Raw genomic sequence first — 15,088 nt, 5'->3', positions numbered from 1 at the left:
GCTTAGTAGAATAGGCTTTGAAGACCTTCTCAATTTCTTAGTATTTATATTCTTGGTGATATCTTTTCCTCCCCTTTTGTTTGAATTTATTCTCTACTCATACCTAGAAGTGTCTTTTTTTAAAAAAAAATTGTTTATTTGAGTGAGAGCCTGTGTATGCGCATGTGCACATGAGGGGTGTGTGTGTGGGGGAGACTCCCCGCTGAGCAGGGAACTTGACATGGGGCTCCATCCCAGGACCCTGGGATCATGACCTGAAATGAAGGCAGATTCCTGACTGAGCCACCCAGGTGCCCCTAGAACTGTCTTTAGTTCCTGTGCTGACATGTTACTGTCCTGCATTTATTTCTTTTCTTTTTTTAAAAAAAGATTTATTTATTCATGAGAGACACAGAGAGAGGGGCAGAGACATAGGCAGAGGGAGAAGCAGGCTCCCTGTGAGAAGCCTGATGCAGGACTTGATCCCAGGACCCCGGGATCATGACCCGAGCCAAAGGCAGATGCTCAACCACTGAACCACCCAGGTGCCCATGTCAGGCATTTAGGTTAGCTGTTTCATGCTTTAAATGAAAGGAAAAATCTTACTCTTATGCTTTGAAATAAATGCTAAGCAGACCTAGTCTAAACTAGGAACAGTTTGTTAAAGAAAATGGGGTTCACGTATTCAAGAATCTTGTCTGCTCTAGACTTTTTGTTTCTGTAATGGGGTCAGTAACAAAAATGAATGTTCTGGAGAGCTCACTAAGCTAATAGGTTTTTGTTTTTGTTTTTTTTCCCTATTTGGAATGAGGGTCTGAAACTAACCCTTGTGTATTTGGGTTTAAAAATACTCAATTTTTGCCTTCTGATAACATATTAGAAGGTTTTGTAAATAAAGAGGACCCTTTGTCTGGTGCTCTTTCCATTATGTGACTAAACAAATTCATTAGATTTGCCCTAACACAGAAGGTGGTACTGGTTGAGGTGTTCAGGTACCTGAAAAAAGTGCAGGGGCTGGAGGACCTCTGGATTCTGTAAGAGGCCTATTCTAAGTATTTCCTAGAAAGGGTGTCACTGAGATTTGATTCCTAGTGTAGATTGTGCTTTGAATAGCTGTAGCTTCCTGATAAGTGATTTTTGGATATGTGGGACCTTACTTGTAATTAGTTTTTCTGAATTGTTTGAAGGGATTTACACTAATTGTTTTGTTAGTCTTTATTATTCCTGGAAGAGGGGTCACTGGATACCAGCAAGGAATGCTCTTAGTAGACAATTAAGAGTATTAACTGTTTTCAGATAGCATGACTTAATGCTAATTGTTCTGCAGGTGTCACCAAAATTCAGGTGTGTTACATTAAATATTTCTTATAGCAGGTTAATTAGTTATCTGAAGCTGTATTAAGCAGTTAATTCTTGAGGTTTTGTTGAGAATCTGGGTTGCTATCGGCTAAGGGGCATGACCAGTAACATCTGCCTTGAGATTTTAGCCAAGCAAAATAATACTGCTTGTGTTTTATGGGGTGGTGTATAAGTCGGCTCTAGCTGCTGTAACAGAACACCACAGACTGGGTGGCTTAAACAGAAATCTATTTTCTCACAGTTCTGGAGTCGAGGTCGAAGATCAAGGTACCAGTCAGGTTGGTTTCTGGGAAGGCCTCTCTTCTTGGCTTGTCGATGGCCACCTTCTTGCTGTGTCCTCAAATGGCTTTTCTTCTGTGAGTATATAAAGAGAGAGGGCTGTTTTGTGTCTCTTTCTCTGCTTATGAGGACACCAATTCTATGTCATTGAGGCATCACCCATATAACCTTCCTTTGAGACCCTAATCTCCAAAGAGTCACATTGGGGGTTAGTACTTCTATATAAATTTGGTAGTGGTAGGAGGATGTGTCTATAACAGGTGGTATTCTGGAGAGTTATCACTTTGTTAAAATACCCCCCAAATCCTTCCAGGGTGACAGTCTATCATTATTATGGGTGATCTTGAGGCTCAGGCTAGAGCCCTGGGCTGGTTGTTAATTTTTCACAATTGGTTGCCAACCTTTCTACATGCTTTTCTGGCTTATAGTATTTAACAGTCCCCTGCTAACCCTCTGATACCAAATACTTGTACTATTGATGCTCTTCAAAGGACTGCTCGCTCTCTGGTCAGCTTAAACTATCAAAGGACTTGCTGAGAGGAAGAAGTTAATGAAACATGATTTGATTCATTTCATCCTATAAATTCCTCAGATTCCATCCTGAGATGAAAATGGATCATTGGAAAAGCTTCATGCTTGGACTATGTTTAGAGTCACAATCTCTCAGTCTGAGTTGCGTTTTAAAGTTGTCTTCCGGAAGGAACTTACAAGAAATGAATATGCAAAATTTATTGTTTCAGAGGGTGGTTGAGGACCTCGTTTACTATATTGCATATTGTCTTCCTTATTGTTTTAAGTTAAAGATTTCTTTTAGAGTTTAGGAGTAGCTTAAAGTTTGCTTCCTCAGTGAAGGAACTGGAATCCATCTTGTTGATAATGAGAGTGATTTAATTGGCTACATTTCCCTTTTTGCATGACTAGGAACCTCAGAGTTAGATTGAGGGCTTATTTCTTGTCAACTGTGTTTTTCCACATGCCCTGCATACCTGCGTTCTACATTTGTATGGCATCATTTTATCCCATATCACCTTAACTAGTTTCACTTTCTCATTTGTAGTATCTATATTCTTGTACAAATGATCTCTGATCTTTTTTGGAAAGAGGTTGGATAGATGTAAAATGAAACTTGAAATATTGTTGAGTATTTGCCATTCAGTATTCATTATTAAAAACTGGTTGAGAGCTGTCATTCTTTTCTTTTTTAAGATTTTTAACTTATTGATTGGACAGAGTGAGAGAGCATGCACAAGTAGGCAGAGTGGCAGGCAGAGGGAGAAGGAGAAGCAGACTCCCCACTGAGCAGACAGACCCATGAAGGGCTCTATCCCAGGACCCTGAGATCATGACCTGAGCTGAATGAAGGCAGATGCTTGATTCACTAAGACACCCAGGCACCCCTATTTATTTTTCTTTTATTTCTCTACACCCATCGTGGGGTCAAACTCACTATCCCAAAATCAAGAGTTGCCTCCTTTCCCCACTGAGCCCTCCAGGCACCCCGAAAGTTGTTACTCTTTATCTGGGTGCTAACCCCCCGGTGGCATCAAAGAATGCTTTTAAAGTAAAAGTCCAGAAAGCTGTACCTGATTTGGCTTCCAGCTTCCTACCTGATCTATCACTGTCCCCTTCTTTGCTTCTCTGAAGCCACATTGACTTCTTTGCCATTCCTTGTACCTTCAACAGGCCAAACATACCCTGCTTCAGAGCCTGTGCATCTTCTGTTCTTTCCGAAATCTGCTTGTCCAGACAGTGCCACCTCTCTCCCCCTCATTTCCTAGAAAGCTTTGTTCAAATGCTGTCTTTATCAGGGAGGTTTTCTCTGGCTTCCTTGTGTTAAATACTTCCCCTTCTCCAGCCTGGCCTCTGTCTTTTCCATACTTGTTTCTTCCTGGCCTGCATGTGTTGTAGATTTCTCTTGCATTTCCTGCTTCCTCACTAGATGTAAGCTTTCTGAGGGAGGGATTGCTTTTATTCCCAGCTCTATGTCTAGCTGCTTAGAACTTGTCTGCCAAGTGCAAGGTGTTTAATAACTTTGTTGAATGACTAAATGAACTGAATAGGGTTGAGGTAACTATTGTTTGTTCTTTCCTAGAGGTTTTTGGACAGGCATTTCTTTGTGTGAGATAATTTAGTAGCAATTGTTTCTTAAGGCAGGAACTGTCCTTTGTGACCTCTTCAGAGCCTGCATCTTGCTGCTGCTCATTATTTAGCTTCCCTAAGCACTTTTAATGTACCAGGCACTGTAAGAATATACAGGAACTTTCGAATAGGGAAGGCTTGGGCTAACAGTGTTGTGATTCACAGATGATTTATTTGGTTCCTAACAATGTATCAGCCCACACACATCAGGGGCACTTTATATTTTAAGAAGCACATTCAGGTACTTTGCCAATCACAACCACCTGGTGAGGCAGGCACTTACTGTCCTCTGTTTGGCAAGGAAAGAAACAGACACAGAAGCTAAGTGACTGGCCCAAGGTTAAAGAGCTTGGAAGTCGCAAATGCCTCAGGGTTGAGGTGTATGGTGAGAGGAGTAAGAAAGTTACGATATATACCAAATTGGCGGTTTTAGATTTGTGTTCTCTTTGCATCCTTTCATTTTGTCTTTGACTGAAGGTTGTTATTTCTCGAGTGATGGGTTACCTTTGGGTGACTAACCTTATTTTCATAGGTGTGCTTTTTCTTTTATTTGATCTTACTTTTTTAAGAGTACTATCGACTTTTGTGTGCTTTCTCTGTCTGGACTCCATGACTCTATTAAGTCCACGGTGAAGGCAAAATTGCTCCATAGAAGGAGTCAGTGATGGTGACCAGTTATTTTCATTTCAAAACACTTGACTGGCTAGACTGAAATACAGAAGCTGGTATAAAAAAAGGAAACTGACAAATTCAGTTTTAGATCTGCAGTTACATATGTTGGGTTAAATACTTGTTTGTAAGGCTCGCCTGGCGCTGATGGCTATGAGTTCACTAGAATCGTAGAGCATGTGTTCCTACTAGGTGCTGTTAGAGGTAGCATGTGTACCATAGTCCTTTCAGCCCATTGGGTAAATAAATTCCTTGGTTAGCGATGTAATTCATCATGCAGAATGCCAGAGCTGTCTTAGTGAAAAAATCTTGGTGATCCAGAAATGTCTCTGTGTCTAGCTTAACTAGAATTTAGTGTATGCTTTTATGTTTTTCTGTGAACTTGACAATAGTTTGTAAATCTTAATGGTTTTCAGGTAGGAATTGGGGGAAATATATAAGTGATTCAATAACGAATGCATCTTGGGGTGGCAACTTCAAATCTTTCTCCTCTGCTCATGTCTTCAAGCTCATGCTTCTTGTCCAGACTCAAGACTGTTAGAGGACTTAGCTTTTTTAGTACTGTCTACATCTCTAGCCATCTACTCTTCTCTTCACATGTGAGCATGAAGGAGCTGAAGGCACAAGAGGTAGGAGTTTCTAACATGCATAGTGGAGAAGGCATGGGCTTTGAAGTCAGGTGTACTTAGCTTCAAGTCCAGTTCCCATGTTAGCTGTGTGTGTGGGTGCAAGTTTCCTTACCTCTTTATTCCTCTGATTCCTCACCCGTTAGAAGGGTGGTGATACCATCTTGCCAGACTTTTTGAGTATTATCTTAGATCATGTGTACAAAATAGCTAGCACATTCTCTGGCATATGATGGACACTAACTGATACTCTGTGCTTCACTTTCATCTTCCCTTTCTCAAATGTAAGACACAAGGATGCATGTACATTTCTGTATTTAGTTTGAACATTTCCCAAGTAGATGAGTGAGAGCTGGCACTCATCTGTCATAACTGTCAGAATTATGGACTCAATATTTACAAAAAAATGTGATGTGGTTTTAGGCCAATTATAAAAAAATATAGTGCCTATGTTATATAGGATATTAAAACTTCTTCCTGTTTGGACTGTCCAGACTGTATTAGGAGTATGTTGTGTTGAGTCCTTGTACTACATCTTGAGAAGCAGGATGGGGAAGCTTTTAAGGGCCAGGCTGCTCAGATTGGAGGCCTGGCTTTGCTACTAAAAAGTTCTATGCCTCCAATACACAACTCTGCTTCCTGTCTGTGAAAAGGGGGGTGATAATGGTACCTACCTCTAATGGAGGTCAGGAATAAATGAATTATTGTACATAAACCCCTTAGACTAACATCTGACATACAGTAAGTTCTGTGTGAGTGTTAGCTGTTTTGGACAGGACTTCAGAGGAAGTCCACGAGGATGGTGGGCCGCATGGAAGGCATGTTGTGGGAGAAATGGTTGAAGCAGTTAGATGTTTAACCTGAGAAGGAAGTACTGAGAGCCCTTTACTGTTGAAAGAGAAATTGTACGGAAGAGGGAATAGACCTATGTAACTGAAAAAAGGTGGAACTTGGATCAATGGGTAGAAATGTTAAAGAGCCTGATTTTATTTTCATGAAAGGCTTTGTAACAAGGAGAGCTGTTCAGAATTGCAGTGAATGGCTTTGTGAACTAGTGAGCTTTCCATCTCCCAGAGGTTTATTAGAAGGCTGGGGAGAGGTTCCTGACCTGGCTGGCAAGGTGAACTCATGTTTTTTTCTATCCTGCCCTCAGTTCAGGTCAAGTGACTGGCTTAACATAAGATAGTTCCATATTGAAATTTGCTGCCTTTCGGCAGCAGGCATGAAAACTTTCTCCCTAGACTTCTAGTCTGCTTTCATGGGGTATCGTTCATTCATTGTGCAGATACTTATTGTAGGAGATATTGCATGTTTCTGGTCTTATTTTGCAGAAAAGAAAACAGAGGTTGGAGATAGTGTCTACTATTGCTTGACACCATGCAGTCTCTGAAGGAACCCCGGGGATTCCAGTTCATTATTTTGGGGGGCCATTCTCCTCGGGAGGGTTGTTTCTGAAGTCCCTATAAGCAAAGCACTGCATGCCCTTTGTTTCAGATTGGCTTGCCAAGGATGTGTGTTTGGATGCTTGGAAGATAGATATATTCTCTCCGTGTAGAAGAACGGCAGGCATGTGTACTGACCAGTATAATAGATGCAGTTTCCTACATTCAGGTTCCTCTCTAGTCACTCACAGCATGTACAGGCACAAAGTTGGGTCCAGTTGCTATGAGGCCGGGTGAGGGCCTGCTGCAGATACGTTGGTGCTCCTGCTACATGCTGTGCTGTGAGTAAAAGTCCTTTGTTTTGTGTCTTCTAGCAGCATCTGTGAAACTCAGTCAGGATAACTTGTTAGCTTGTGAGTAGGATAAAATCTCAGACTCTCTGCAGTTCTTGATATTACAGAGGAGTAAGTGAGCCAGAGAGGTTAAATCTCATGCCCAGCACCAAATGCTCTAGTGTTTTGGGAGTGATAGAATTTGAACCTTTGTCTCCAAAGGATGTCCTTTGCATGACATCGTGGAACACTGCTATTGCCCTTGCTGCTCTTATTGCTACTACTGGTGATAATGATAGCCAGCCACCTCCATCGCCATTTGTTATGTGCTAATGATCCCCCAGGCCTTGTTGGATCTCCCTCAATTCTCACCAGTGGCTCTGTAAGGACCATCTCTTTAGTCTCTGCATTTTGCAGATGAGCAAAATGAGATGCCATGACCAAGTTCATACAGGTACTAAGTGGTGGAGCCAGGATTCAGAACATTAAGGGAGGAGAATAATACCACTCCTAAGGGCTGTCAGGAGGATTCAGCATACGTTCTATAAGTGCACAGCGCTGCTGGCTGCTGGCAGCATCTGTGGCTATTATTATTGTTATTATTAACCTTATTGCCTTTCTTTCCTCTAATAACAAAAATTTGGTGGTTTTATTCTCTATTTCCAACTAAAGGCAAACCATCATTCAGCCCAGTTTACATTAAGAGAATGAAATTAAAGGAGCTCAAACCTGGCACAGGCTCTTTCCTTATACAAATATTTTCCCTAAAAATGAAAATAGGAGCTAAAACCCCTGTAGACCCAATTTACTTTCTAATCTTCATTTTAGTAGCCCTTTGTATTTCGTAAATAACTCCTAATGCGGTGGTAATGTGTTACAGTGACAGCTGATGCCCGAGAAGGTGTCCTCTCTGGGCCTGACATTTTCTTTAATGGTAATTCTCCTAGTTAATGTAAACAATGTGAGATGTTTGGCATGTTTCCTTCCACAAATGGGGGTGGAGAGGAAATCAAAGCATTGTAAAGATGGGCAAACTGATCCAGTGTAGCTTTGACAAATCCGTGGCTGCTTGCTGTTAGAAGGGAAATCAGAGGTAAATACCAAGGAACTCTTCCCTTTGGGACAGTTGATAAATCGAAGGCATTTTCTGATTGTGCTTTTCTTTAGATTAACAGCCTGGAAGGTTTCAGATTTAAAGAGCAAAGTTATGTAGCATAGAAACAATAGGAAGGCACACTTAGCTCCCTGTACCCAAATATTGCAAGTGATATTGGTAGCTCTGTCTTTGAAACCATATTTCTCCTAGGTTATCCATTCTGATTTATTTTATTAGCCAAATATTTGTGCACTATTCTCTACCTGAAAGTAATTTTGGAGCTAGGTAGTCTGATGTAGGATCGCCAGTTGACAGAGGAAGACACAGGATCTGGCATGATAAAGGCCTACTTCCAAGTCTTGGGGTTCCTAGTGGTTTGCTTTCCTGAGTGCACCCCACAACCCTTAGAGGCTTTGCATTTTCCTTCATTATATTTCTTGTCTTGTCTCCTCCATCCCCTTTCCTACCACTTCCTGCCAGAACTGGTCTCTTGGCATCCGTAACAGATTTACAAAATTCTTCTTAGAGGTTAGATTGATTTCAAAGACTGGCCTGCTGAATCTCCCTTTAAATTGAGAAGGAAGGTTTATATATTATGTGGCTCATGAATTAAGATCTCTTGCTCTAAATGACAGTGGGAGAAAAACCATTGTATGGTATTTTGCTTGTGAATATATGGAAGTAGATATGTGATTGATTCACTGATAGACCATCTCTGAAAGCAGTTTTAATGATGGACTTATAATTGATTGCATCCATCATCAAAAGACTAAACTACCCCCTCCCTAAATTAAAGATAAATGAAATAAGCTATGCTGAATGTATATAAGCTGACAAATCTGAGGGAATTTAATGAAACTCTAAATTACCGCAGCCAAGAGATAAGAGAAAAAGGTTTCTTTATTACTGATTATAACACTAAAAAAAAAAAAAAAAAAAAAAAGAAAGAAATTACCCAAAAAAGATAATAAAAGAAGCAAAGATCTGTGGCCCATGTATCAAACTAAGTTATTGAAAGATTTTTAATAAGTGTATCTATCTCATTCCCTGGTTGTTGTTGACTCATATCAATCTTGTTAATGCTGTTGGAAGAATGGTAAAAGTAGGGATTGTTTTATAGTATAGCTTATATTATTGCTGTTGTAACATATTTTAGTACTGATGTGACCTTATTTCCAGGCCACTGGGGGCTCTGTACCAAATTTAGTTCATTTAAATGAGCTATTTGGAATGTAGTTCCTCAGTGTATAAGTAATTTTATCGGGTAGTGTACTTTTAGCTTTATATAAAAGACTGGTTGAGGGTGACTTACACAGTGGATACTTCCTGTGTCCCCTAACGAGAAGTCCTGAGGGAAAGCAGCCCTAGGGTCGGCTGCTTTCGTGCCCAATGATATCAGTGCAGTAGTCTGGCATTTCTCTTGATTTTCCCTTCCATGATTAGAAGATGGGTGAAATATTTGAGTATCTTGGCTTTGTTTAACAATATCCAGTGTCAGGAGAAGGGTCTTGCTTCCTGTTAATTTTGCAAGAAAATTACTCCTAGAAGTCCTTAGGTCTCATTGGCCAGACTTGTCACCGATAATGGAGACTGGGATTCACTTAGGCAATTTGGGATCTGTCCTGACTCTGGCAGAGTAGTGGCGCCTGCTCTCTGATTAAAATCGGTACGCCAAGGTAAGCTGGATGGCAGGGCTCTTTGGATGGGCAGCCAACAAATCCACTTAGATGAGCTCTTGGAATTTACTAGGAAGGTGGTTTTGTATTTTCTGAGTGACTTGTTTCATTTCCTACTGAATCTGTGAGGTGTGTGTGCTTGTGTTTTAATTCCTTTTACTTTTTTGCTTTTAAATTTCATTGAGCTTGATGCAGTCTCTATCTCACCAGAACTCTGTCTACCAGTGATGATGTGGAAGACCGAGAAAATGAGAAAGGGCGCCTTGAAGAAGCCTATGAGAAGTGTGACCGTGACCTGGATGAGTTGATCGTGCAGCACTACACAGAGTTGACGACAGCCATTCGCACGTACCAGAGCATCACCGAGCGCATCACCAACTCTCGAAATAAAATCAAGCAGGTGGGCCTTCTTTTCCTCTTGTGATTGTTGTACCTACCGTCAGGCCCCAGGCTTGTAGCGTGTATAGGTGCTACGATAGTGGTGACTGGCCTTATTAGTGAGTGACGTATAATGACACTTTCTGGGAATTTTGCAAGTGTCTGGAAAGCCTGGCTCAGGAGGATCACGGAGGGCATCCGAGACTCGCCTCCTCCTGTGACTTATCCTTGGCTTCTGCTGCTACTTGTTGCAATGGGAAAGGACCTGGGGACCTTTCCCAACATGAGGACACTGGAAAGGGGAGCTGTTCTAAGACTCTAGAGCCTCTTACTATTAGAGGCTCCCATTTCTGTGTATTCAGTGTATTTAATATGTTCCTGTTCCATATTGTGTATGTGTGTGCATGTGTGTATTGCTGTAGCAGTTGAAACATTTTTTTGAAGTTTCAGCTTTATGTCCCCTCATTTGAAGTTGGTTGTGACTTCTGTGTAGTCATTAGACATTCTAGCTGTGATTTGGACAAGAAAACCTAACTTACAAGTGATTGAGACATGTATTTATGTTACTGAAATTCTTGAAAATCCTTCCTTAGTTGTAATAAGCATGTAGTAACTTCTGTTTTGTCATTTTCCTTGTATTTTGCAGCAATTTCTTGTTCATTCTTTCTTTCTTCCTCTCCATCTTTCTGTTTCTTAACACCTTTCTATCCCTGCCCACCTCCTTATGTAGCAGATCCTTGAAAAGCTCTTGGTTCCTGGCTACCATGTCTTTACTGTCTAAAGGACAAAGTGGGCTCATAAGGTGTATTTTTATTTTTGCCAAGGGATGAACTGACCTTCAAAGCACAGTCCTGTGGTCCCTGGCTGTGTGTTTTGAGGATCACTCCTTTAATCCCTTTTAGTACCACTCTGCTAACAGTAATTGCCACCACTTAGCACTGCATCTTGGCTAGGCGTGACCATTTCTCCCTCAGCAGATGTAGGATTTGAATGTTGATCTCCATAACTCTAAGGTCCTTGCTGCTGGTTTTCAGATACCTTTTAGGCAGTAGTCTGCCATCTTAAAATGAGCTATCTTGTGGAACCCCGACATAATACTTGCCCCTTGTGTGCTGTTGGGGTCGGAGATGCAGAGCCTCATGCCTGGTCCCCTCCTTAAAGCTCTGCAGCTGCACCTCCAGCAGCACCGTGGCCACAGGGCTGCGTGAACCATTCGAAATGCGCCGTCTGTGCTGTTGGTTGGTTGGGGAATTCCCTGCACCTGCCTGGCAGTAACTGCTTACATATGCTCTGGTCTGTCTTCTGGATCTTATTGTGATTTTCTAAGCCGATATATAAGTTATTCTTCTAAAAATGCTGTTGATATGTGAGTTCCAGCCTCTAAGAATACCATTTGAGAATCAGCAAGCTCTTAACCTTTTTTGAAGGAATTTGATGACCTCTTTACATTGTAAAATTAACTGGGCATTTTCAAAAGGAATGTGGTAATTCTTAGCCTTTATAAATGGTGAGTTCGTCCTGTGGATTTATCTGTGAAATGAGGTAACACTATAGATCAGTTTAAAGTAAGCTGTAGTCCATTTTGACTGAATATACTAAAGCTCAAGAGGAGTCAGTAAAACCTTCTGGCTTTACCCTGGTTAATCACAGTAAGGGTGAAGGTTTGGTATTCCTGTTTTCTGATTAGTCTGCTTGGCTGAAAGGACTTTGTCCTAATGTCAGGGGAAAGCTGTAGTGGTTTCTGCCTTGACTCCCTATCGCTTGGAGTCAATAGCCTCTTTGCCCAGACAGTGTTGGCTGGTATTGAAAAAGAGTCTCCTCTTGATTATTTCATTTTTGGCTTACTACAGTCTGTTCACTCCCCTCATTTTTAAGTACGCTGGAATTTTGAGCAAAAGAAAACAGAAAGAAAACTTTGTGTTTATTACATCAGACAGAAAAGTACATCAGATATTTACAGTAAAGTAAATGTCACATAATTCTATTATGAATTAGCTCAATATTGGGAAGAGAAAGGGCCAGAGCTCCTTTCATAAAAGGCTCTAATAATTAATAAATGGGAGAAAAAAATGTTGGCGGGGGAATGAAAGTGAGTTTGTTTTTGTTGTATATTTTGACAGTTTTGTACTGTGAAAGTTTATTTCTTATCACCAAGGAAACACTGATGTTTTTTTACTGATCTTTCCCTGTCGTTTTTGGATTTTTTTTTTTAAAGAAGATTTTATTTATTTATTCGTGAGAGACAGAGAGAGAGAGAGAGAGAGAGAGAGAGGCAGAGACAGAGCGAGAAGCATTTTCCATGCAGGGAGCCTGTGGGTTTTGATCCAGGGACTGCGAGATCATGCCCTGAGCCAAAGGCAGACGCCAAACCACTGAGCCACCCAGGCGTCCCCATTTTTGGATTTTAATTGTGCTTTGGATTATATACAAAATATAGGTGTGTTTAGTTTATGTATCTTTTTAAAGTAAAAATGGGGATGATAGAATCATCTTGAGGCTACATTATTTTATTTCATATCCAGCAAGATGAGAATGTGCAGATGTGAGTTGAAACTTTCTTTCTGCTCTTGCCAAAAGAACGTAGTGATGATTCATTCAACAAATATCTGTGGAGTCCTAATTGTGTGCCGTGTTCTGTTCTAATTGCTGGGGTTATACCCATGGCAGACATCTATCCCTGTCCTTATGGAACTCACATACCGTGGGAGGAGACAGGAAAACAAAGTAGGTGATATTTAACGACATGTATTTAGTCTCTGTGTGAAGTGTGTCTGTTTGGTGCTGAGCATTGCTCTAGGCTCTGGGGTATAGAAGTGAATAAGACAAATTCCTGGCCTCCTGGACTTTACATCCCGGTTGACATTCTAGTTGAGGGAAACACACTATAAATTAGTAAAATGTGGTACAATGGGGTAAGACAGGCGGTACTTTGAAAACCAAAAGCAAGGAAGGGAGGATTTGAGTTGCTGTTTAAATGCATCAGTGAGGGAAGGCTTGACTGGGGTTACACTTGAGCCAACACCGGAAGGCAGTAAGGGCGAGTCAGGAGAAGCACCTTGGGAAGAAGGAATGGCTGGAGCAGAAAGGTCCTGAAGCAAGGACATAATAGGGATTTGGGGGAAGCAGCCAGGACGCCAATGGTGCTGGAGCAAAATGGGATGGAGAGAGAGGTGAGTGGCTGGAGAGATACTGGTGAGGTGTAGAGAGTACGTCAGGTCATGTGGGGTTTTGGTGACTATAAGGACTTGGTTCATAACTCTTGAGTATGGTGAGAATCCACTGTAAGAAGTTTTTAAATGTGAGAATGGCATGATACAACATTTTTAAAAGGCTACGCTAGCTGCTATACAGAGTAGATTTTAGTGAGGACTAAGGCAGATAAAGGTGTTCATATTCATGCTTTGAAAGCTTGAGAACACAGAACTGCTGATATTTCCCATTATGATAATAGTTTCATATATGGCTTTATATTGGCAGAATCTAAGTCTTTGTGGATAATGAGATGGCAGATAGAGTTGACTTTTTTCCCAGAGAGTCAAGTCTACTGGTAATTTTTTTCTAAGTTCAAAAAAAAAAAAAAAAAAAAACATGTAAATAAAGAGTATGTATGATTGATCAGGTCAAGTAATGTGGATAATCAAAATTACTTAGGCTATCCTGTACTGTTGAATACATATTGATAGCAGTCAAAATGACAGGTCACTGTACTAGAAAACCTCAGAATCCATAGGTTCTGACAGTGTCTCATAATAATGACTATTACAGTAGCAGCCAAAATAGATGCCTATGAATGGGCACACCTGGGGACTTGAGCAGCATAGGTGATACTTGTTGGTCTTTGAATTTGAGTGTTTGCTCTGTGCTTTAGAGGGTGGATGACAGGACGTCAGATTTCTTTAAAGATACTAAATATCTGTCTAATGTTTATCACAGGAGCTGGTAGGCTGAAGAGAAGATAGATACTTGCCTCTTTTGTGAATGTGCACACTTTACATATCACCCCAATTTCAGCTGCCCTGTTGGTACTAGATCAAGCTTTTAACTCATTTTTCTTGCCTGTAATTAGAAATAACTATATGTGATTATTCAAATGAAGTTGTTAAGGGCTTAATCATTGAGTAGTGCAACATTCATTACTTAACATTTAAAATCATTTTGTGGCTTTTATATGAAAGCATACCTTGAGAGGCAGAATGAGAACAAAGAGTAACCTTCATACAAAAAAAAAAAGTCACATTGTTGTGGTAGGAAATTATTTACAGCTCATAGGTAAGATGGAAAAATCCTGGCTGCTTCTATGATAAAGGAAGAAAAGCCTAGAAAGGGACATGCTAAACAGTGGGCAATAATGAGATGGCATAATTTAAAGTCTAGGCAGTGGAGTGCATGAATGCTGTCACAAGAACTATGAGGTAATGTTTCCATTAAGTTTAACACTATCTGTATTTGTGTACAAGATCCAGTCTCTGCAATTTAAAGTATTGCCCTTGGAAAGGTTCAGTGGAGACTCTCAGAGAATTTAAGACCTTAGAATGGCAGCTAAAGAAAACAAAGAAACAAAAACACCGGAAGGAACAAAAGCATACAAGTTTGGGGTAATTTAAAAGTGATCTGTAGTTCTAAAGGAGTTTATTTTTTATTTAAAGATTTTATTTATTTATTCATGAGAGATGCAGAGGGGGAAACAGGCTTCCTGCAAGGAGCCTGATGCAGAACTTGATCGCAGGACCCAGGATCACAACCTGAGTCAAAGGTAGACGCTCAACCACTGAGCCACCCAAGTGCCCTCTGGGGCTTTAAAACAGAACAGTGAGTAGTGTTTCTGCACGTCACTGCTTCCAGGCACTTTCTGTAACACAATGGAAAAAATTGGGTTGGACACATGGTAGGAGAATATCCATGAACCTGTTTATATGTAGATTTTTAACTACAGAGGAGAAAATAAGTTTTGTACTTTGAGAATTAAGAGTAACATCAACTGTTACATTATTTTTCATTTGCCATCTTTTGCTTATGGGGAACTTTATAGAATATTTCTAGCCTGCAGTTTCAGTGGAGCACTTGCATATTTGTTGTGCTGTATTACAGATAATATGCACACCCAAAGGCATTCCCTCCTCCCATTATCCTTGACCAAAATCAGAAAAGCATTGAATTTGATGACATGAGGCCT

At 40.6% G+C, this 15,088-nt stretch overlaps 1 protein-coding gene across 10 annotated transcripts in view; it reads left to right on the top strand.

Annotated features, from left to right (window-relative positions):
* The window catches only part of EXOC4 (exocyst complex component 4), a 746,744-nt gene that overhangs the window by 12,641 nt on the left and 719,015 nt on the right, over window positions 1–15,088 (top strand). For all 10 annotated transcript variants that reach the window (XM_025471693.3, XM_025471694.3, XM_025471695.3 and 7 more), the window contains exon 2: window positions 9,748–9,937. In XM_025471693.3, coding sequence (XP_025327478.1) covers window positions 9,748–9,937 — 190 coding nt within the window. The remainder of the gene's footprint in view (window positions 1–9,747; window positions 9,938–15,088) is intronic.

The sequence above is a fragment of the Canis lupus genome, chromosome 14 (genome assembly GCF_003254725.2).
Source record: "Canis lupus dingo isolate Sandy chromosome 14, ASM325472v2, whole genome shotgun sequence".
In the NCBI taxonomy this organism is placed as follows: domain Eukaryota; kingdom Metazoa; phylum Chordata; class Mammalia; order Carnivora; family Canidae; genus Canis; species Canis lupus.
Note: the sequence above shows the minus strand (reverse complement) of the source record. Positions and strands in the feature narration are given on the sequence as shown.